Here is a 24893-nt window from a genome sequence, read left to right on the forward strand (position 1 = left end):
GCCTATTGAAACGATCGAGCCCTCGGTAAAACAGAAATTTTATTAAATATTTACGCGCAAGTTTTCTATCTGAACAGTAGCTCAATCATTATTATTCATGATTTAGATATACAATGTCATTGCTGCTTGAATTGAAGCGTGAGATTTAGATATACTTAGATATACAAATCATTTCAGTCACCCTTCTTCTGCTTTATAGATTTTTTCTCACAGTCATCCTCGCTATACTTCACATCGATGCATTTTTCTGAATATATTTCATATCAAATAATCTGTTCATAACGTTGGTATAACTTGCGATAGTTCCTCCTCCTTGCCTCTCGACCGTATTAGAAATAATTCTCCGGTAAAAATGTTCATACAAATCAACTTATTCAATGTTACTCAAAAGCTTAGGTTATCCTTCTCGGTATCCTATCTTCCTCAGGATGAAACAAAACGTTCAACCATTATCCGTTGTTATATCCGCGATATAGCGATGTGCTTCCTCGTTTTATTGATTGCCAATACTTTTGTCTCGTTGTCTACGGCAACATCATATGTGTGACGGTATTTTTTACTACATTGAAACCTTTTCTGCAGGTGCATCGGCCCTTTTTTCGACCAATGATGTGGACTATCCAATCCTAGAAGATTCCCACAAACGTTGTGCTGCGACAGTCTGTACGTTTCACTCCGGCATTGAACAACAATAGTACTGGCGGCGACAACGCTGGAAGTGGTGGAATGGTCGGCTTGGGGTCCTCTATTCCGTTTTCGAAGTTACTAGCACAGTTGACACCGTTGAAGAACTTTTGCTTCCCAAAAAAAAAAAATTGTGAGGCTGGTTGTTTCATCGAAGAAATAAACAGAAAAAGGGCAATATACTATCGAGTTTCGCGCTATTCCTCGTGTTGAATACTGGGTTTTAATAAACGTTCTTTTTATTCAAATTAAAGTACAATATAAATTCACTGTCTATTCATTCGAGTCACATGTTTTAACTGAGAGCCCCCGCAGACTGCAGACTGACTTGTCGGTCGACAGTTCGGTCGGCTTCCTCATCAGTACGCAGATGTATGCATGTGCGCACATTACACCGATTCAGTTGGGTCAGTTTTTGCATCAGTAGGCCGATCCGACCAAACTGTCGGCTTAAAAAAGTCTCTAGTGTGCGGGGGCTCTGAGGATACACAAAGAGATGAAAATAATCAATGTCAGAAGAGTCAAGTGTTGTCAGGATGTATTGATTTTAGCATTAAACATAACACCTCAAAATGAGAAATAGGAAGAAAAAGGTTACCTTCCAGCCAATAATTTAACAGACACAATACATTTGTTGATGAAAAAACACGAAACGGGAATTATAATTACACACCATATATTACAGGTGTTAATTGGACTCATTGATTTTGCTTCGATACCAATTCCCTTCTTCCGCACTCAGGAAGTAACCTCCAGCCGTCGAATCTCATCGTATGTGGCTATGGTCGTTTCCGATTCGAACGGCGAAAACCCGACGCAAACTCGAAACACAGAATGCCTAAACATCACTGATTTACAACCATCTCCGGTGGCAGATAATCGAACGTGCCGCACATCGTTTTATATCGATTCAAGCGTAGGTGAGCGAACCACCCGAAATTAGTCATTTTCAGGTTGTCATAGTCTGCAGTAGAATATTATCTTGTTTCGGATCGCGATGAAAAACAATCTTTCCGTGACAACAGCACATTTGTCACCTGATAAGTGTATTTAGCCGCCAAAAAGATGAAATAAGCTCGATAAAAAATTAAGATCAACCAGATATTTTTTCTTTCACTGAAGAGACGCCTATTATGCAAAAGGACATATTGGGCCCTATTATAGAAATCGAGGTGATAAGAATTTTGCTCGTTAGCTCTGTTTTACTATTATAGAAATCGAGCAATTCGATAGCAACGAGCGAGTGATAGCTATCGATGCAAGTGTCAGAACTTTTCGAGTTGTTTGGTTCACTTGTTGCATATCTTCAGAGAATTATTTTGTTTTGGCTTGCATCCCTTTGGGAAACATTTCAGAAACGCTTCAATATATGCAATTTGCAACACATGTTCGTTTGTTTTGATCAGCATTTGTTTTACGGTGCTGCCAGAATAGTCTATACAAGGTAAGTGTTCAATCTAGCATTATTTACATTAATCGTGTTATAACTTACAATGCAGAATTTACTTCCAGCGCAAATTTCAGTGGCTGAAAATGAGTTGTGGATGAAACAAAACCAAATCACCACCAGTTTGAACGGCTCCTTGAAACAATGGAAGCGAACGTAGACATTGCTCGAGATCTTTGTGGAGGCAGTTCTAATATAATCCCGGTGTAGGAAAAGTTGGAGGAATCAGAGGAGCTTAATGCACTGAGACCACCAATGTATCTAGGTTCAGAATAGCAGAAAGTAAGTATTTCTTTTACGATACACATAACTTTCATAAGTGAATTTTATCATACTCTTTGAATTTCTTTCAACCGAATTTCCTACCTAAAAATTACTTACTTCTACTAGCATACATTAGTACGTTATTTTTGGCAGCAATTTTCTTTTTTATTGCTATACTATGCCAAACTATACCACTTTCACTACAATAGATCAAACTAATGGTCGGAGTGGTATAATGCTCTATACCATATGCTAAAGCTATCCTGCAAAACATTAATGATTTTATTCAAATTACAGGTTTGGATTGACATGAGAGGAAAGGTGAAGAAAACACTAGCACGCAACAAGCGAGAATTTAGAGCAACAGGTGGTGGCCCCAATACAATAAAGCTATCGACGCCGCTACAACAAGAAATCGACGCTAAAAGAGAATTACATGTTGCATTACATGAATAACAAAAATTGTTTTGCTAAAAGAAAAGTGAAATTCATGCATGACTCTTCACGGAATTCCATAGATTTTCTAATAATTATATTTTTTGTACAGCAAATTGTTCCACGCTGTCGTTTTTATTACACATGCATGCGTGCCTTACGCCTATTAAACTTTATTCTTTGAGGGAATATCAATTTACTCCAAAACATAACCATATTAACACTTTTGGAAATACATTTTCATAGCAGATGCCTCAAAAAAAGATTTGGCATCCCTTTTATAGTCCCAGCAAACATTAAATCGTATAATTTTGCACGTGCCAAGTCTTACAAGAAATCCGAATAAATCATAATCGCATATAATATCAATCAAAGTATGTATCGTGTATATTTGAAATCGCATAAAATGTAAAAACTCGATTTTATATACCATTATCAAATTAAGTCTCAATTCGGTATAATAAACATCAGTTTTATGATGTACATTGTCGTAAAATATATTTAATCCGCATCATATGCGTATATTACGCTGATGCAGTTTGTGTGTCGTATAAGAGTATAATTTAAATCGATTCAGTACTGTAGTAAATCGTGTTGCATGCTGAAGAAAATCATGAAACAGTAAATCATATTAGATCCTAATAAAGAACATATTACATCATATTGAAATGTCAATGATGCACTCGAAAGTTTTAACCGCTGTTGAATTAAATTTCAGATAGCCGCGCGAGATAGCTGGTGGATGATAATCCAGACGACCGGAGTTCGAACTCACATCGGAGCAGTTTTCACCAAACATCAATCAAAAATCAAAGTCAATCAAACAATTATTATTTCTACGAACATAAATACTCATATATTAAGATGGCGATTCGTGAGGTTGTAATAAACATTTCACGAAAATATTTTGCGCCATTTGTTTTTTTCTATGTCTGTAATAAATCGTATATAAGTATGGCAAAAGTCGTATTTGGTGCTTTGACAATTCATGAATATATTCATATTAGATCGCAATTCAATTCCAACATAATCGCTATTATAGCCGGTCAAAGTTGCATATTCATCCAAACAAATTCGGTAAGCATTTGCCATGTATGTATATGGCCTCCACTTTTGCATGCATATGCCAGTTAGGCGCATTATATGCCAACCAAATTTTAGGGCATATGATGTTATATATACGCTTGTTATGCGATTTAATGTTTGCTGGGGTGCTTCATGAAACATTTCAAACTTGTTTCAAAATATTTCATCACAACCGATTACATTCGAGCTTGCTAACGAATCGAGCAGTTTTCCTCGATTTCTATAATTCCAGATTTTACTCGGTGTGATAGTGATAATGATTGTATCGAATCCTCGATTAGATTTCTATAATAGGGCCCATTGTATGGCAGCTTGCTTATAAGCAAAGTATTGTGTGAACACATTAGGGTAAGGTGACATTGGCTCGGAGTACGCACGAAAATTTTATTGTACGAAGAGAAACAAACAGTTTTGTTCTATAGAAGCTGGCGAATTCGAACGAAGCAAGGGGGGAAGCAATGTAACCACACCAATACAACTCAATATGGTTGTTTACTTTCGCTATTGCATAAAATTAGTACGACCACTTATCTGCATCCAGTGTCACCGCCGCCTTAGGCTTTCAACACGGCAGTGGAACTTCATACAAATCACTCGTCGAAAAGTGTCTCCTTTTTCACTGCTTGTTTACATCGACGAATATTTTTTTTCCACTATGTTTCGTAGGAGAGTGTATGCATACTGACAGATTTCTACTACGAGGTGTTTAATGAAGGATGAAAGGTGGGAATGTTTATGTTTATATATGATTTATCGTACGATTTAATTGAATGCATAAAAGTTGTCAACAAAACTGGAGTTAAGCACATTTTTAAATTTGAACAAATATTGATAAGAAATTCCCAGCAATTCTTGATGTTTAGTGCGTGATTTGGTAACTGCATAAGTTGTTTGACATGAAGGTTTAGTGTAATTATTTTATTTTGAGGATTATATTCACAAACATACAAGTATGATTAATATAAATTGCATGTATATGATGCGCCTAGCCAGCCCATACATGCAAACGTGGAGGCGATATACATACATCCTAGAAAATAATAAATCGTATAATTATCGTTTATATTGCATCATATACCCCATATACATGTATATGGCCTACAATTTTAAATTTTTGACGTAGGACTACGTCTTACATTAAGGGTGCCAAATCAGAAAACAGGTCACTTTTTTATGAAATAAAGTTAACGTTAATAACTATTTTTTGCTACGAACGGATTTAAACGTTTTGTATACCAATCGAATTGGAAATTTTTCTAAGATTTTTTTGTTTGATATGCTATACATTACAATCCCATAGTCTGTATATGGTTTAAATTGATGAAAAATGGAAGCATTACCATTTTTCCATACATTTGTTCTGTCCATTTGTGTGCTTTCCCGAACAGAGCTGTCAATAACGGGTAACTTATGCAGCCGCTAGAACAGAAACAACGAAGGGGGATAGCGAAAAGAAAAAAAATTGCGAAGTAAACTCCACCCTTGCATAGTGTGTAAGCTGTCGCTAGCGTATAAGTATTGCATCTCCTCTGAGGAAAATTCTCAGAATATTTCTGTGCCCGAAACAACAAAGGTCGCTTATTCTGCTCGTTTTGTGTTTAATGTATCCCTTCGAGCTGTGAACGCTAGTGAATATTTCACTTGAAGTGCATCTGGCATTGCAATTAACACAACCATCCGAGGCATGGCAAAGCAGGCGAAAAAAGAGAAGAGTACAAATTATTTTAGGTCGCTGCTAAACATCAGTGTTTGGTTTTTTTGTGTGTAGCTTGTTTTCATTGCGCAAAACATAGAACTTAGAAACTTTGTTGACGGTATCGACCGAGTGCCGAGAAACGATTTTTCATAAACGGTCATTCTTGCGATGTTTCATTTTTAGCACTGCAACTGTATGCATCAGTTAGACGCGTGTTTGATGCTTGTTGAATGGCGATGCACTTCTTCTTCTTCTTCTTTTGAATTATAGACACTTGAAACTCAGAGAGTTCATTCGTCTTCGATGGCGATGCACGGAAGATGCCACTCGTTAATATTCAGTGCAATGCGTGCATTAATATAAAGAAACGAATTGCGACATATGACCATAGCGTATTATTCTCGCAAGGACAAAAAATTATCGTTGCTTCTCGAAATGAGTCTACAAAACTACGCAAGCCATTAAACATTTTCAGTGTCCCCGGAACTTTTTACTAAAGAGTTATTTCGACGAATTCGCAAATATTATTCGAAATGATAAACCATCAAATTTCAAAAGAAAAAAGATTGCGTAGTCCTACGCTCTAAGCGGTCGTGTCTCTGATACAACCCCTCGAATGTTTTTTTACGATTTAATGTTTGCTGGGCAGGCCCGAAGGCAATTTGAAATTGTTAAAAAATGAATGAAATTTTTTACTTCATGTTATTTGATTACTTGAAACATATAGTACTGAACTTTATTTAACCATTTCTATATCAATTTTGCGATATTTCCACTAAAGCACAATAAACACTCAGGAATGAAGTATCCGAGTGCTTTCGTATCATATGTAAGAACTTTAATTGCCCTAGAATCATATTTCAGATAGCAGTACGAGATAGCTGCGGCTTGATAATTCAAACAACCAAACAACGATAATCCCATCGGAGCAGATTTATAAGCGTGGCCCCACTCATATCAAACATTTATATCCCTGAAAGTCAATTGATTAATTCCTATTTGTACAAACATAATGTTTATAAAGGTTCTATATACATACAAAAAAGATGATTCCCCGGGCCGAACATTTTACTTTAATATTTTCCGCCATTTTTTATGGCAGTGATGAATCGTATATTCATATGACAACAGACTTATTATGTTATTAGGTATTGCCTAATAACCTTACATGTACAGTAAGTTAACTAAATGTGGAATTAGAGGTAATTGGACAGACCTGTAATGGGATACAAATAATAGGACTTTTCCATCTCTAATTGGATATTTTGTGAACATCGAGTTTGGTACCCGATGTATAGCCCCAGATTGGAAGTCACCACAAGACGTCGACATTGTACCACTATCATTGTGAATGTCCAATTACAGGCCAATCACCTCTAATGCGACACTGAGTAGTGCCTCGGTATGTCGAGGATTAGAGGTAACTTACTGTATATGCTATTTGGGCGCATCATATACCACCCAAAATATCAGATATTCGATGCTCTATATACGATAGTTATACGATTCAATGTTTGCTGGGTTGGCATACTTGGCAGCTTGATTTGTCAAGTTCATAATCTCATGTCTACAGTTTTGAGTTAAGTGCAATTGAATGACGAAGTTGAACTAATTTATTTTTGTCACTATGTTTATCAGAACTCAAAAGACCGGCAAACTTAAAAGTTAAAAATAAAAAAAAGCAACTTTAATTTTCACTTTTCTTAAAACCGGAAATATTCTGACTTAAAAATGATAAAAATGACTGATAAAAAAATAAAAATAATAACATTCATGTATTTACAAGAATCTATAATAATTATACGCATGACGATAGTCGTACTAGATGCATGTAGAAGTCGTATATTCATCCATCCAATCATCGTGAATACTGTTGCAAGTGGAAAATAAATGTGTGTTCATTGCTTATGACATTATGCACTATGACATAAATAACAACATAATACATTAATTTAAATTTAATACGACATGCCGAGGCACCACTCAGTGTCGCTTTGGAGGCGATTTTGGCCTGTAATTGAACATTGGCGATGTGAGTTGTACAGTGTCGACGTCTGGTGGCAACTTTAATGTGACGCCATAATTTGGTCCCCGAACTCGATGTTTACAAAAATGTCCAATTAAACGTGTCACATTACAGGTCTCTTCAATAATCTAAACGTCGCATTAATTGTACTTACTGTATATAGACAATATTTATTCCCAGCTGTTTTGAGGCATCTCGCACAAATTGACAATATCATTCAGTTGTCAGTGCAAGTCGGTTCGATTTTTAGAGTGTAAAAAAAGTTCACTGTTTACATAAAAACAATCTCGAATCGCTCCCACTTTTTTGCTTGAAGTTACTATCCCCTGCTTTCAAGATGGCTGCAGAGTGGTTTTGGCATATCGGCCCACCTAGTAGTAATACTTGTATTCATCTTGTTGAATCTTTCAGAAATTTTCACCCGTTACTTGAAACAAATGTTTTAGTGGTTTTAGTGCATCGATTTATACAGGTAATAAGCCAGTTTCGGTTTACTGGGTAGACGGCGGCGGGTACAGAAAACAAAATACAAAAGAAACATATTCGCTTGCCAAAGTAGCAGCTGTGGTAGCGATTGCGAACAATACACGTTCTTGTGGATAGAACATATTTGCACGACAGCGAATAACCCCGGAGGTTTTGTTCGACCAATCGTTAACGGATAGCGCAGCAACGCATAGTAATACTTGCACGAGCGAAGTGCTCGGTTTTTCTTCCTAGATAAGATTCGACTGCATTGAAAACAATCGTGCTTCGATTTGTCTTCCGTGACAACGAACGAAAGTCAAAAGTAAGTAAAAATTTCCCCATGAACTTGGTTTAAACTAACAATGCCACAAATTGTAGTGAGTCGGAATAATGGACATGGTCGCGGACGCCGTCGAGGTCGCAGAGGTGTCGGCGGCAACCGAATCGATGGAGCTTGCAATCACAATGATCTCCCTAGCGGTGGCTGCATGGGATGGCTCGATCCGACCGATGATGAGCTACATTTTTTCAACGGTTTGGCGCTGATAGGGGCGTTTGGCAGTGTGGTTGGGTCCGCCAGACGCGGCGGCGATCATCGCCGCCCGTCGGAATTGGACAATACTTTGCAGAAAATTTACTACACGGAGGATAATTTCGCCGTGAATACGGTGTATGCCAGCTTCAAGCCGTACTTGGAGGAGGTTACGATGACCAGCGTGCGGGAAATGTTCGAGCCATTCGGACCTATTAAGAATATCAGAATCTACCAAAATCAGAGCAATGACTACGAGGATGAGGAGGGAGCCAGTGGAGGTAGTCGATGGCAGGTTGGCCGAAGGCATCACCAAGACCGGGGTAACCGGTTTGGGTTCATAGCCTTCGAAAGTTGCGAACACGCGGCCATGTGAGTATGGATGATTTTTGTCTGTTGATAATCTGCTAATGTTCTGGCTCATGTGCATCAAGCCTAATGTTTTTTGTAATTTGTAGTAATGAATTTTAACATCAGTTTTCTTCTATTTCAGATGTCTACAGCAAAGGCGTAAGCTGGGTAGATTTTGCTACGTAGCAAAGGCGGATAGCTGGCATCAGGAAGCATACCAAGAGATTCACAGTAAGAAGGAAAATGCTAAAAACGCTACACATACTACCTCTGACACGAAGGACAGTACGGAGGACAAAATGACGCTCTCGGGTGAACGTCCGTCTGAAGACGAATGCCCGTCGGGATTATCGAACACAGCCGAAGTGTGCTCCAATTCAACGGATTCCAACGAGGAAGCGCAGGGAACGAATATTTTGCAACTTAATGATGACTGTCTCATGCTGATATTCGAACAAGTCGATTTGATGGAGCACATAGCGTTGAAAAGAACCTGTGCGCGGTTCCAGGGTATCGCGGAAAATATTCTCAAGCGGCACAAGTTTTTCGATTTCGATTTGTATGAAGACATCTGTCTTACCATGTTGAACACGAGAGATATTCTCACTGAAGTGGGTCCTCACATAGAGCATTTGAACATTTCACCAGAACCTTTCGCTCGACCTGGAACGAGAATTCTGAACTTGATACCCAGACACTGTCTACATCTGAGTGAACTGGAAATTCGAGACTTCACCTTGAATCCAAAAGTTCTGAGAAACCTTGAAGTGGTGTTCAGATCGCTAACAGCTCTTACTCTGTCGGGTTGTGGAATTGGGGACAACATCGAGAAAAATCTGGCGAACGCCAAGCGTCTCGAACGGGTGAATTTATCTTCCAACAGCGAAATCACCGGCAAGTGCTTTAGAGTATTCAAAAATCTCAAGTATTTAAATTTGGAGAGTTGTCAGAATATCCAGGGGAAACCATTCTCGGCCTTCACCGTGAACAATAGAAGACTTGAATATTTGAACATTAACGGCTGTCGTCGTTTGACACTCGAAGCGATCAAATCCATCTCTACCAATCTGAGTGAACTGTCGGAACTCGTATGTAACAACTGTTACGACAGTGTGGATTCCACAAAAATAGCAGTAATCGGAGCTTTGCCAAAACTCAAAAAGATACAGTTCATAGTGACCAGTTTCTCACAACTCGATCCAATCGTGCAAGCTCTAGGCGAAGTCAATCAACTGGAACACTTGGATCTGTCCGATGGTATTTTCGCTACCATGGACTTTAGTCTGCTAGAAAAGTTAACCAACTTGAAGGTACTCAAAATCAACTACAAACCGGACTTCCAAGATTCCCACCTTTCAAAACTGTGCGACAATGGAAAGTTCGAAGAGCTGCACATTGCCGGTTGCTCCAATATTACCGATGGGCAGATGATTAAATTCATCAAAAAGAACCCAAATCTTCGCCTGTTGGATATGTCCTGCTGTCACATTTCGGAGAGATTAATTTTTTCGGCTGTTGATATCTTGCGGGAGCAAGTCAGGGCACAGACACACGGCGTGCGGCATCCACTGAAGATGATTGTTGGTCAGTCAACTATTTGCCCGGAACTGCTGAAGGTAAGATCATCCCAGGCCGACCAAACTAGTTTATACACCAACTTACACACACTTTATTTCCGCTACAGAATGCACTGATAGGAAGCAGCACACATCTGCTGGAGGTTTCGTTCGACTTCACCCCGAGCAACCTCGGCATGATGGGGCCCCACGATCCGTTCGACGATATGCTAGACGATGACGATGAAGATTTCATGGGCTACGACTACGAGGTCGATGACTCCGACATGTGGGGTGTGGACTATGACTCAGAGCTAGGTAATGCAGTTTTCGTGTATCATGCTGAACAATTCGCCTATCTTTTTCCCTAAATTCGCAGATTTTGCAGACCTCTATCAGTACTTCTATGACAGCGATGAGGACGAGGTCCGGTACCTTTACATGTAGTCACCATGAATCTGTTTGTCCGTGCAGCCAATCAACTCATCTTATCTGAAGCTTTGCTCGCGCTACGATGCTATGTATAGAATTAGAGAAATATAACATTGACCGGTCGAAAACTAAACGGTCGTCGAAAGGACTGTATAGAAAAACAAAAACAACTTAACGTTAAGCAAAAGCAAATACCGAATCTAGTTTCGCTTTCTGAAAGGGCCATTCAGAATAATTCTTTTACTCAGTAACGATTGTTCATTGTTATCGATATTACAACCCTACTTTTCTATAGTTTATCTTGAAAAACACACGAAGCGCTGGTTTTCTTACCTGTACGTTTTAATTACAATCATTTCCTGATGTCGGATTTTATTCTTCGTATCATAGTTTGAAAAACTAGACTGATTTTGTTTTGTTATCCCGGAGAAAACAAAAAAAAAATAAACAAGTTAAACAATACTACAGAAAATAATTTGTTTTTGTATGAACACAACTTAAACTATTATGTAGATCGAATCGAGAAGTCGATACAATTAGTGATGTCTAAATTTTTCATTTATTCGATTATCGATTAATCGTTGGGGCATTTTTCAATATTCGATTCATTCGAATAATTGTCTTTCAATATTCGATTAATCGAACGAATACTTATTTCTTTAAATAATCACGTATCACGTTGTCATTATTGCCGCGTGGTCTATCGGGTTGTCGATGTTAGATGGTTGGATAAAAAAAATTATATAGCCTAATTCTTAGCCTAAAAATGCATTAACCTTGAGAAAGATTCCTTCTTTCACTAATCGCGATTACAGTGACAATTTTTCGATGTATTCATATTTTGATTTCTAATTATTCGATACAAAATTAATCGACTATAATTAATCGAACGCCGTTGGCACGGTGCAATGTGAGTGAATTAAAATATCGTGGCGAGAAGTGAACACGCCCCACTCACGCCCCGCTGAAGTGAGAACATAGCCTTAATCAGTCTGTGCAACCAGCGTTGCCAATGTTCCAGTTTAAACTGGATTCTTCCAGTTTTTTTTCTCGATCCAGTCATCCAGTTGAACCCTAAAATCTTCCAGTTTTCTGGAATATCGTCCAGTTTTATCCAGTTTTTCATATGTGTGCCCTATTCTTGAAACCCAATAGCGATCCAGAGATGTAGAGGAAACACTGTAGCAGCGTTCAGTACCTTCTCGATCGCAAAAACGAAACCGACGCGGTTATCATTCTGGGAGACTATAACTTACCGAACCTTTTGTGGTACTTCGATGAACAGTTGGACAGCTATTTACCCGCTAACGCTTCCTCTGAGTCAGAAATCACCTTTATACAGACGATTCTTGGCTCTGGATTGTCTCAAATCTGCAATTTCCTTAACGCCAATGGCCGCCTGCTTGACTTGTCTTTCATAAATAACACTAAACCATTTCAAATCTTGGAACCATCCACTGCGCTGCTTAAGGTCGACGCACATCATAGACCATTCGTTTTAACATGTGACGTTTCTTCTATTTCGAATGAAGACCAAGACGACACCTTTTATTACGACTTCAAAGATGTGATCTTGCGCTGTTGGACGAAGCTTTGGCTAATGTGGACTGGGTACTCCTTCTGTCTGACTGCCCAGTAAACACTGCTGTTTCCCGTTTCTATGAAGTCGTTAACGCTCAAATAGATGACAAGGTACCGCTCAAGAAGAAAAAATCGCAAAAGCACCACAAATGCCACTGGTGGTGTAAGGAATTAGGAACGAATCGCAACAGACTTCGAAAAATTCGCAAACGTTACTTCAAGAATCGTTCTGCAGAAAACAAGCTAGCTCTCCAAAGCGCGGAAAGCACTTACAATGAATTGAAGAACGCTGCATTTCGCAACCACATCAACCGTTTGGAAAGAAATTTTAAGCGCGATCCGTCATCTTTCTGGACCTTCATCAAGAGTAGGAAAGAAAACCATGGATCCCCTTCGGATTTGTTCTACGGCGAGCGCCAAGCCAACAATCACCGTGAGTCTGCGAACCTTTTCGCTGACTTCGTCAGCAGCGTTTACACTAATGAGCCATCCGTCGTTGAAAGTGAACTAAACTCTTCTCACACCCTTCATCTCCCTCGCCTTGCATTGTCACCTAGTGACGTTCAGACGGCGCTTTCATCTGTAGATATATCGAAAGGCGCAGGGCCGGATCGGCTACCACCATTGTTGTTAAAACAATGCGCCACATCGTTGTCGCTCCCCGTGTCGATTCTCTTCAATAAGTCGTTATCTGATGGAGTGTTCCCGAAGGCATGGAAGATCGCATCGATTTCACCAATCCACAAAAGCGGCAATATCCACAATGTTGCCAACTATCGCCCGATCTCAATATTGAATTGTCTAGGTAAGGTTCTAGAGAAAATGGTACATGACGTCATTTACCGCTCCGTTCGACATGTTATATCAGATAGACAGCACGGGTTTATGAAAAGTCGCTCAACTACTGCAAACCTGATGACGTTTGTGCATGGACTGATTGGGAAGCTCGAGAAACGGAAACAGCTCGACACAGTCTATATAGATTTTGCCAAAGCCTTCGACAAAGTTCCGCACGCGACAGCTGTTGATAAAATGAGAGGCATAGACCTGCCGGATTGGATCACTAAATGGACGCACTCTTACTTAACAAGTCGCGAGGGGTTCGTTAAATTCAATGGTGCCATGTCTGGCACATTCAACATCCCCTCTGGAGTGCCACAGGGCAGCCACTTAGGACCACTCATTTTCAACATTTTTGTCAACGACATCTGCAGTCTTCTTCGCTGCGATTGTCTGATGTATGCAGACGACCTTAAGATCTATCGTGCCGTGTCCTCGTCGCTGGACTGCTGTGTGCTTCAGGAGGATCTAAACTCACTATTAGATTGGTGCTCTTCAAATGGCATGCAAGTGAACACTTCGAAGTGTAAAGTCATGTCTTTCACTCGTCAACGCTCTCTAATCGATTTCGCTTACACAATGGGCACAAGCAACCTGGAACGCGTTGAGAAAATTCGAGACCTAGGCATACTGATAGACTCCAAAGCGAAATTCAACGAGCACATCTCCGCGATTACTGCAAAAGCGTACGCTTTGCTGGGCTTCATCCGACGCAACACGGCAGCCTTTAACGATTTATACGCTTTGAAGACCCTATTTTGTTCTCTAGTTAGAAGCACATTAGAATATGCAGTACAAGTTTGGGCACCATACCACAGAGAGCAAATAACTCGAATCGAAAACGTCCAGAAAACTTTCATAAAATATGCATTGCGTCGCTTACCCTGGACCAATCCCGTAATATTACCGGCATATGAGGATCGATGTAAATTGATCGATTTAGAGACGTTAGCCAAGCGGCGGATAAATTCGAGCAGGCTGTTTATATTCGATCTGATCACCGGCCGTCTGGATTGTTGCTACTTGCTAGAGAATTTGAACTTCCATGCACCTGTGCGAAAAATCGAGTCCTCTTGTGGGTACCTGCTCATCGTACTCAGTACGCCTATTTCGAGCCTCTGATCACCAGCAGTAGGCTATTCAACGAAGTGACAGACGTTTTTGACTTCAATATTGCAAAAAATACATTTAAAAATAGAATAAGACAAATAAAATAGCTAAGTCTGTACTACTTTTAAAGTCGAAGACGATACGAAATAAATTAAAAAAATTAAATTATCCATTTTATGTAAAATAGATTTACAATGATAAATATCATCTGTCCCTCCCTCTTCCTATTTCTTGTGTAATTTTATTTTCTGACATTTATCATTCGATCTTGGATCGATCTCTGGCGAGGTTATAATTCGGTTCTTTCGATTTTGTTCAATCCGTCGGTGTTTTGTTGAAAATTCCAAACCGAAGAGCTTTCCCGAATGGTAGAAACTTATCAAACTACTTTAAAAACAGGGTACCACTCAATTGTTAATTTTATTTAACAGCCTAGATTTAGCATCAGATGTTATAGATCCTCCAAAACATTCTGAAGTTTAGAAGGTCATAGAGTGAATAGTTTACAACAAATGGATATTAGTTTCTCATGGTCACTCAAAGGAATTTTAGTTCTAAATATAATTGATTTAATCAATGCGAACAAACTCCCCTAAATAGCTAATGTTTATTTTGCATAAAATGCATGTGAACCCAAATAAAACCATCCCTCAAATATTATTTCACAGTAATTACAGTTACAGTTTTATGAACTACATACAAAACCTACACGATGCATTCTATTTATCAAGCATTGAAATTGGTAAAAAATCAATTTAGATAAATCATAACCGGTCTTCTTAAAATATAAAGGTTTTACAGGATCCAGTTTTTTAAGAGCAATCTTCCCGTTTTTTCAAAAATATTATTGGCAACCCTGTGTGCAACCATGAGGACGAAAACGTTTCTCATTAAAGCGCGATTCACATACAACATCCACGTCACGTTCACGTTCCGTCACGTCACGTTGCGTCAATTATTCTTCCATGTAATTCCTATTGAAGTATTCACATACACCAGCAACGGCAAGTCAAAGTTGCCGTTGCCGGTGTATGTTAAGTGCGATTCACATACAATATCCACGTCACGTTCACGTTCCGTCCCGTCACGTTGCGTCAATTATTGTTCCAAGCAGTTCTTTTGCAAACATTCACATACACCGGCAACGGGAACTTCGACTTGCCGTTGCTGGTGTATGTGAATGCTTCAATAGGAATTCCATGGAAGAATAATTGACGCAACGTGACGTGACGGAACGTGAACGTGACGTGGATGTTGTATGTGAATCGCACTTAAATAAATAAAATACCAATTCGATAGTCATTTTCTACCGTACTAACTATTCGTGTATTCAACGTGAGCCAATGGTAAATATAAGTGGCAAAATATATAACAAAATATGGGGATTTAAGACCAACGTGCTATATCAATTAAACGTTAGGGGCTGTCCACATACCACGTGGACAATTTTAGGGGGGGTAGGGGGTATGAAAATGTCCACGCTTGTCCACGGAGAGGGGGTAGGGGGTATAGACTATGTCCACGTGGACACGAAAAATGAATATTTTTTCAAATATAATCACCGATACATTCTAAATTAAATAAAAACTGTTCCATATTTAAGAATTTTAAAACTTTCCGCCCAACTTGAGTATTCCGTACTTATCAATAAACGAATTGAGCTGCCTGAGAGTGCTTCATATATCATTGAACTTCTTCACTGAAATCCATATTCTAAAAATAACTCACGTAAACTGTGAGCGACCGAGATATTTTGTATGACCCTATAACTTTTATGGTTGCGGGCTATGCATAGACGTTCCTAGCTCAAACCTATAAAAAATAAGCGATTCCATAATGGGAGGCGATCTGGCGTAGTGGTAACATCCATGCCTCTCACGCTAAAGGTCACGAGTTCAATTCTCACTCCCGACATTCTTCCAAAAATGGAAGTAAAAAGAGACGAACCAGCCAAATGAGTTGAAAATCATTATAATACAGATAAAAAAAGCGATTCCATAATGGTTAAGTTTCCTTGATATTACACATATGGTTTTTTTGTCAAATACAATTTTCTATAGAGCTTGTATAGAGCTCTCGAGAACAATTAGTCTTAGGATAATAATGTCTGTATAGTTTTTCATGCAGAATTTCATGTATAATCATTTTGTCGCATTACTTTTCTCGAAAAGTTAGAATTTTTCAAAGTACTGGAATCCCGTCAATTTCTAGGGATTAATATTTCATTTGCGTGAAATGATCCATGCACTACTAGCCGTCAAACATGAATCAGTTAACCCAGTATTCTATTTTTTTCAGAAAATTTCGCATAGATTGCAGTTGTAAAACATTTGAAGGTAAAAGTGACGAACCAGCTAGAAGCGTTGAAAGTCACTATAATACAGAAAAAAAAAATTCCCCCCCAAAAATAGATGATGAATTTGATTGTTTATATCAACAAAATTAAAGCTCTCCAACTCTTCTAAAATTCCTTCCTCGACACTACAATGTTATTCCTATTGTTATCTTTCACTATTTAAAATGTTCTACAACAGAATATTACGGAAAATTTTCTCATTTTTCAAATGAATTCAATTAAATTGTTCTATGTAGCGTACTTTTGAATTAGGATCAATCTAAGGCAAAAAATGGGTCTCAAGAACTGTTCAACTTTCATATTTGAGATTTGAGCTCGATTTCATAGTTGGGAATCAAAGATACGTGAGTTGTCTGATGTAATTCTTCCCCGCGAGCACTTTGGAAGTCATCTAGACAATCAATGTCGAATGGTCTATAAGCATTTGAAAAATAATAAAATATCTCAATACGCTTTGAATACCCTCTGAAAATTCTCTGAACTATGGCGGAAAAGGTTTTGAATTGCGCTGCCGACTAAAGGTGAATCGGAATTCCAGAGTGAAGATGAATCGCCATTAGCAGTGATCGATCATATCCCGGTGTGGGCAAAGCATTATTCATCTAAAATTTTGAGTAACACTGTTACTCTGCCATAAAACAATGCAAAACAATGCATCTCTGTAGTAAAATATCCTACTGGAATTCCATATGAATCAAATGGAAGAAATTAATCAAGGGAGACAGGGGTCTCCCTTAAATGGAATGAAAAATTAAATGGAATTTAGACGCAAATCAGTTCTTTCCTTAATTATTTTAATTTAAAAAGGAAAAATGTCCACGTGGACAAAGGGGGGTAGGGGTATGAAAATGTCCACGCTTGTCCACGGAGGGGGAGGGGGGAGTCTAAAACCGTGCTATTTCTGTCCACGTGGTATGTGGACAGCCCCTTATCGGGTTGCATTCGTATTATTATTGTATTTCAGCTCTTGCAATAATGACAAAAGAGGTTATGTGTTGTACATCTATTTCCATAAAATAAAATTTTAAAATACAAAATGTAATCTATTAATCCTGCGCTGGTATTTTGTTGCCGAAGCCGTCTGGAGTTTGATTAGCACAAGAAATAGATGAATTATACTTCATCATTTATCTGATATTTATCAAGGCGTTGCAAAAGTATTTCCTCATCTGTGCGTTGGTGGTTCCGTACGAATTAGAACGTGATGGAAGCAAGGCGGAGGACAGTCTAGTAGCCTGCGTGAGGGAGGCATACGATAACGCGCATGATACAGTATCGAGTGGCCTGCGTAAGAGAGGTACGATAGCACATATAAAGGCTGCATGCGGTGCCCTTACCGAATAGTGGGACGCAAGGCGGAGCACAGTTTCGTTAACCTGCATGACGGTCTCGTGCAACACATATGCTATTCAGCATGGTGCCAGACTGCGCCAGATACTTAGGAAGCGATTAATCTTTGAGGTAAGAACTTTTGAAACAACCTGATACTAGTGAAAGCTGAATATCACTAAACTTATTGAAAGAATTCAGAGTTTCAAAAGCTCATGCTTAATTTCTCTTTTTCATGCTTCTGGTAAACACTTCCTTGCGTACTGTTTTCATATGCCACTCCTCTATCCAACTTAGTGACCAAACGACCGCACCTTGAAACATATGCCCGTCTTGAAATTCATATTAACAACCTTGATGTGTCAAATTCATAACATGAAAAATATGTCCTTAATTACGATCTAATATGATTTACTGTTGAAATATATTCCACAGCATGTAACACAATTTTTCGCTATACTACATTGATTCAAATGGTACGTATATGTGACTCTCGAACTGCATCTGCCTGAAAGGCAGATGTGATGTCGATGAGTTCAATTTTACGTTTTAGTTCAATTATACCATAAATCCGATGTTTGTTATATCCAATTATAACTTAATTTGTCGAGATGAATACAATAAAATTTTCCGCATTTTTACGATTTTAGATCTACATGCTGTATGTTTTGATCGACATAAAATGTCGACTAAATATAGGAGTTAGAATATACCAAGTCATACGATTTAATCTTTGGAGATTTTAACATATGACCAGCGTGTGTGTTTTTCTTGCGAGTGCTACAAAGAAACATGAATCATCCTTCTTCAAATGGTTTCATAAAACCACGACCCTTTCAAAAGTCATCAAAACTTCAACCATAGAATTGCTTCAAAAAGTTAGATGCATTCTAAAGTCATATCCGAAATAATAAGAAGCAAGATTTTTATCATTTGTTTTATCGGCAGAGGTTCATTGGTTCATTCCGATTGGCTGTTCAATTTTCGCGAATTCGTTTGTTTTCACGTTAGAAGCGATTCATTCCAATTGTCTCATGTGGGAAGTGCTTTCTGTCAAAGCCACTTGATTTCGCAGCAAAAAAAATAGTTCTATCTTATTTTGCACAGTCTGATGATCTCGTGCTCCGTCCTGGATGGTTAGCGAAGGAAAAAAACAGGAAGTGGGTTATATCTATGGTATAACCGCAATGGTGACGTAGGACTATCGTTGATTTAGTGATCATTTGTTTGAAGTTGAATCTGAATCCATTCTGTATGAATGAATAATTGAATATTTGGGGGACTTCGAAAAAGAGAGCGTTACGTTGGAGGTACAAGGTTTTATGCATCCAATATTGGACACGAAAATATCCTACTGATGGGGAGGAATAATCTTCAGAAGCTTTCCTGCTAAGTACACTTGATTGAAAAATCACAGAACCAGATGTATTTGGTCGCAGTGTTATATGGATAGAAAACATTAAAATAAACTCTTTAGCTTGCATGTTATTTTCAATGCCAAGGGGAACTGGCGGATTATTTTGCAGCAGGGATATTTTTCCGGATTCCCTCGATCCCTCGCCGTCCAGCTCATCCAGCCCGTTCAGTTCGATCAGTTCGGTCAGCTCGTTCAGTAACGATGTTGTCTTGTCGATGTCCTCACGAAAAATGAATGCGATCGCCACCAAAATATCGCTTAAGTATGCTTTTTGTCCGTGATTGAATCGTTAGAAGGTGTGGTTTACGATGACAATTTGGAAGGCAAACTAGAGGCGAATGAACTCTGAGTTTGAAACTTTCGGCGACTGAGCAATAATTGATTGAAAAATATATGATTTTCGCGATGCGAAACATTTTCCATTGCGCGCGCAAACTGTATTCGATACGAAAATATTCTACCGATGGGGGAGAATAATTTTCAGAAGCTAATTAATTGCACTTGATTGAAAAATCACAAGACCAATTGTATTCGATCGCAGCAGTACTATGTGGATAGAAAACATTAAAACAAACTCTTTCGCATGAATGTATTTTTCAATTGCCAGGGAATAGGCAGATTATTTTCAGCAACGATTAGATTTTTCCAGATTTTCCTCGATACTCGAAGTCCACCAGTGGTTAACGCTAACTCGATAACCACCTGTTAATAGAACTTGATTGAAAAACATTTGGTCGCAATGTTACATGGATAGAAAACATTAAAATGAACTCTTTTGCATGAATGTATTTTTCAGTTCCCAGGGGAACTAGCAGATTATTTTCCAGCAACGATTGAATCTTTCCGGAATTTTCTCGATGCTGAATGGCATTCAAACGAAGAGTACCGCGCGCGTGTGTGTATGTGGCGGCTGCTCCGATCTCTTCCTGGGGAACCGTTTGTGGCATCACTCTCCTCCTGATAGATTCCCTTCTGGCCTAAGGTGCACAGGCTCTTGGTGACACCGTTCATCCGCGCTTTCATGGTAAACGAAGAGCTTCGCCACAACAGCGACAACATGCCCCAATCGCTGTTCAATTATAACTGAGTGGATTTCCGAGTGGCGCTCGCTTATATACCGATTGGTGATTTCAATAGCCTGTTTTGAAAGCAATTTTAAGACTATTGAAACAAGTTTTTGGATCAAAAAGTAACAAATATATAACGCGTAGACATTTTATCTTTCGAATGAAGTGTTTATCATACCATTTCGTTCAGTTGTTTAGGAGTTATTAACGCTCAAAATCTCGGTCTCCGGCGTAACGCTTTCGTTTTCGTAACTTTGATTTTACACCCCGGTATAGAAATGAAAGACGTAGTCCTACGTCAAAAAACCGCGAAAAACGAGCGAAATACGCACATTATGAACGATTGTAAATCGGGCTTATTTACTTCAAAATTATTGGCATTTCCTAAACATTTTGTTGAGTGTTTACTCAGAAGACGCCCTTTTTGTGAAGGCCTCGGCATTCTTTCTCAAAGCGCATGGAAGATATTGCAAAGTTTGAATTGCAATAATTTTTTTATTCTAAACGAAATTTAGACTCCGGTGAATTTGCTTCTTTTATAATTCGTTAAATGGTAATCGTAAGTAAATTTTACAATGGTTTCTGTTCAGACAAAGATAGAAATGATCCTAATCTGTTATAAATTGCTGTTCTAGGATATATTGAACTTGAAAAGGAACGATAAAGCTTTTATGGATTCATACAACAAAAAGCAGAATGTGATAAAGTCACATAAATCAACTAAAACTAAGACGGATAAAGATCAACCAGTGATTGCTGAAAACACTAAGTCATTTAATATCGTCGAGCTTAATGTCGACTGTTTGTTTTTGATTTTTAAGCATGTTGACTTGATGGATCTCATTTCGATAAAGGAATCTTGTACACATTTTCAGGGTGTAGTTAGTGATATCCTCAAGCAATATAAATATTTTAATTTTGAAGTGGTGCCTTGCGGGGAAGATGGCTTAACGATGTCTATTGCGAGGAAAATACTGGTGGAATTAGGGCCCAACATTGAGCGCCTGTCACTGCCACGAAACAGATTCGCAAAAATTGGAGTAAATATTCTGAAACTGATTCCCGGTTACTGCTTACATCTGACGGAGCTGGAGATTCTTTATTTTCCTATGAACGCCAAAACCTTGAAGAGCCTGCAAGAAGTTTTGAAGTCTTTAAACATTTTGAAACTGATCGATTGCAATATTGGTGATAGTATTGAAGAAACCCTTATCGCTGCTAATCATCTATCGAATTTGGACCTATCATATAATAATCAAATGACTGGAAAATGCTTGAGAGCCATCAGAAATATACAAAGTCTTAACTTAGAAGGATGCACTGAAATCCAAGAACAATCATTCTGCACCTTTCTAAGTAACAACAGGGCCCTCAAACATCTCAACATTAAATATTGCTATCGGCTAGCAGGAACATCTATGGAATCTATCGCACAAAACATGAGTGAATTGACCAGTCTAGTATGCTCCTATCAGCCTCGAGCAAATTTTGCGCTGATAGCGAAACTCACCAAGCTTCGTAGAATTAGTCTACACATCCTCGAATGGTCGATTGATTCACTGCTCATAGAGCTTTCGGGCTGTAACTCAATTGAGTGCATAGAACTAGAGGATGACGTATTGTTCGGTGTCGACTACGCATTGATACAGAAAATGACCAACCTAAAAGAATTGTATCTCAATTATAAGATGGACTTCGGAGATGAGCAACTTGCTATACTAAGCCAAAAAGACAACTTCAGGCAGTTGCATATTGTTGGTTGCATACATATTACCGAGAATCAGTTAGTCGAATTCATAGGAAGGAACCCGTTGCTAGAAACTTTGGATATTTCCTACTGTCAGGTCACCGACAAGTTGCTGTTCGCTGTGATTGAGATGCTGGAAAAAAAAAAGTTAATGCAGGCGATGTGTCCACCATCTCGCTAACTTATACCAAACCGCTGAAGATGATCGTTGGCGATACTGCTATCCAGAGGAGCATTTTGAATGTGAGTAAACCTTTTTTTACTATTGGAATAAATTGTATGTTGCTGGTTATAACTCATTTAGGGATGATCGCGTGAGGAGTAAGCAACATCTCGTGAAGCTTTCATTCAGTTGCAGCGCTGCTTTCTTCAGTAAATAGAAACAAGTCAACTCCCGAAGTGGCGTTTCGTGAGTAAGTCCTAGAAATGGCTTCAGTTATTGAACTGACACAACCACAATCCAATTCCATTTATTGATATTCGTTTAATTTTCTATTTATTGAATTCATCCAAATAAATTTGGTATTCCGTTACGCTAAATGGCGTTCATGACATTCAATTTCATTTTTTTTATCCCATTTATTTATTTAAGGCTCATTAGCATTTCAGCTGTAACAGAGCCGAATTTTGATCGTGTACATGTCACATGGTTATCATATCTATAATTAGCACATTACACAGTTGCCGTTCGCCAGTATTCCTTCTTTACCATTACATATGGTACATTCACACAGTAGCCATTTAGGCGTAAGAGTATTCTTTCTGTTCTTCCATTATCCAGTTGGACCACCGGACAGCGGAGACAGTTGATTGATCATTGTTGAGTTATTTATAGAACAGCAGTCCGATGTGTCTTGCAGAGCAGAGCAGTTGTATGGATGAATCGATCTTATTTCGACCGTGGATCGATCTCCATCGCTGATGATTGTTGCGTGAATGTAGCTATTCTGTAACAACACAAAGATGGTCAATGAGGGCCCTGAGTTTTGAACTCACGATCGATCGCTTACTAAGCGAACGCGCAACCAATGTGGCTACGGAGACCCCCCAAATTCAATTGTTCGATAAAGATATTGAATGAAATCTCACACTGACTGATTATCACGAAAAAAACACATAAGGAAAGCAGTCAACAAAATAAGCTCTGTACTCTTCATACTGAAATTTATGACTCTGCTCTTTATATCAATTTGTACTAGTATTATTTCTGAACATTTCAACTGATTTATTACGCTGGTTTGCCGTTTGATGTAAAAGATCAGTTTTTTTTTTGTTGAGCGTCAATGTACGGGGCGGGATGGGCATACCTGCTTGGGACAGTACGATCAGTTATTTTTTCAACATAACCCGCAAATAAAGCTTTCAAAATTTGTTATCATAGTTGGAAATGGCTAGATGTGAAATTATGGTGCGGAATTATACCAGAACATCCTATCGTAAAAAGTGGTCACAAATTAGCTTGTGAAGAGTGAAGAGTGGTACGTCAGTACGACATGCAGTGTTAGTGCATTGCGTCTCGCGAGAAACACTTCAACGTTATTTACATTGTGCAAATCCTTTGCAGGTGCTTCCGTTTCCGAGTGGTTTGCGTTACACCTAAAATGCCGCGGGTTCGGGTTCGATTCCCGTTCTGGTCGGGGAAATATTTCGTCAAAGAATTTTTTTCCGGTTTGCACTGTGGTCACGCGTGTTCTAGAGCTTGCCACTCAGAACGCATTCAATGGGCCTGATCACGAACATCACTGCCACGTACGCTTTTACGTCACTTACACTTCACTTAATCTTTTTGTGTCTATCATCATTGTCACGGACAGTTACGTGTGAAAATGAACTACGTGAAGTGAAAGTGTACATTCCCGTTTATAAGAGACATGTTCGGTGCATAATGTCGGCTGTTTGAACGTTGTATCGGTTGCATAATTTCGGACGTTTTAACGTTATGCAGGTAAAATTAATATAGCGTATGAGATAATATTCCATTTAATTAATCGTATATTTTGGAACGACAAGTTTGCGATTATACCTCGATGATTAGTTTGCTGAATCAAATACTGTCTCAAAGATGGGGAGGAATACTTGGTTGCTCTGGAATAATGTATGTAGTTGTTGAAAATATGGGAATGTAATTCTACGCTAGAGATAAAACATGACTATTATGTTTAATAATCGAAATCTCGCATACTATTGTACTCAGTTCTGTCTTACTCGTTTGAATAGTGAGAAGTATTTAGTATAGGTCAACGTTAGAATCATTTTTTAAGAACCGTTTCTACAATTTTGATGAATAATGATATCTTCTATATATCAGAATAAACCCAAATTTATCCATTTTATGATCAGTATAATCTGAGCTACTCCTTCCCATTCTCGTGTAATTTTATATACGGGACATGAGGTTTGATATAATTATTTAAACAGAAACTGGTCAGTAGCGTCGGTCAGAAGCATAATTTTCATATAAAACATCTG

At 38.6% G+C, this 24893-nt stretch overlaps 2 protein-coding genes across 2 annotated transcripts; both read left to right on the forward strand.

Moving 5' to 3' along the window:
- The first annotated feature begins 8113 nt into the window (after positions 1 to 8113).
- Positions 8114 to 11440, forward strand: LOC129767370 (uncharacterized). The gene is made up of 5 exons (XM_055768175.1): positions 8114 to 8428; positions 8485 to 9010; positions 9132 to 10605; positions 10674 to 10863; positions 10925 to 11440. Coding segments are annotated over exons 1-5 (2259 nt in total). The 5' UTR covers positions 8114 to 8427; the 3' UTR covers positions 10993 to 11440.
- A 9940-nt stretch (positions 11441 to 21380) lies between these two features.
- On the forward strand, positions 21381 to 22842 carry LOC129771836 (F-box/LRR-repeat protein 14-like). Its single transcript, XM_055775910.1, has 2 exons — positions 21381 to 22667; positions 22729 to 22842. Exon 1 carries the CDS (start codon positions 21511 to 21513, stop codon positions 22603 to 22605), a length of 1095 nt encoding a protein of 364 aa, XP_055631885.1. The 5' UTR covers positions 21381 to 21510; the 3' UTR covers positions 22606 to 22667; positions 22729 to 22842.
- Positions 22843 to 24893: the final 2051 nt, after the last annotated feature.

This window comes from Toxorhynchites rutilus, chromosome 2, assembly GCF_029784135.1.
Source record: "Toxorhynchites rutilus septentrionalis strain SRP chromosome 2, ASM2978413v1, whole genome shotgun sequence".
Lineage (NCBI taxonomy): Eukaryota > Metazoa > Arthropoda > Insecta > Diptera > Culicidae > Toxorhynchites > Toxorhynchites rutilus.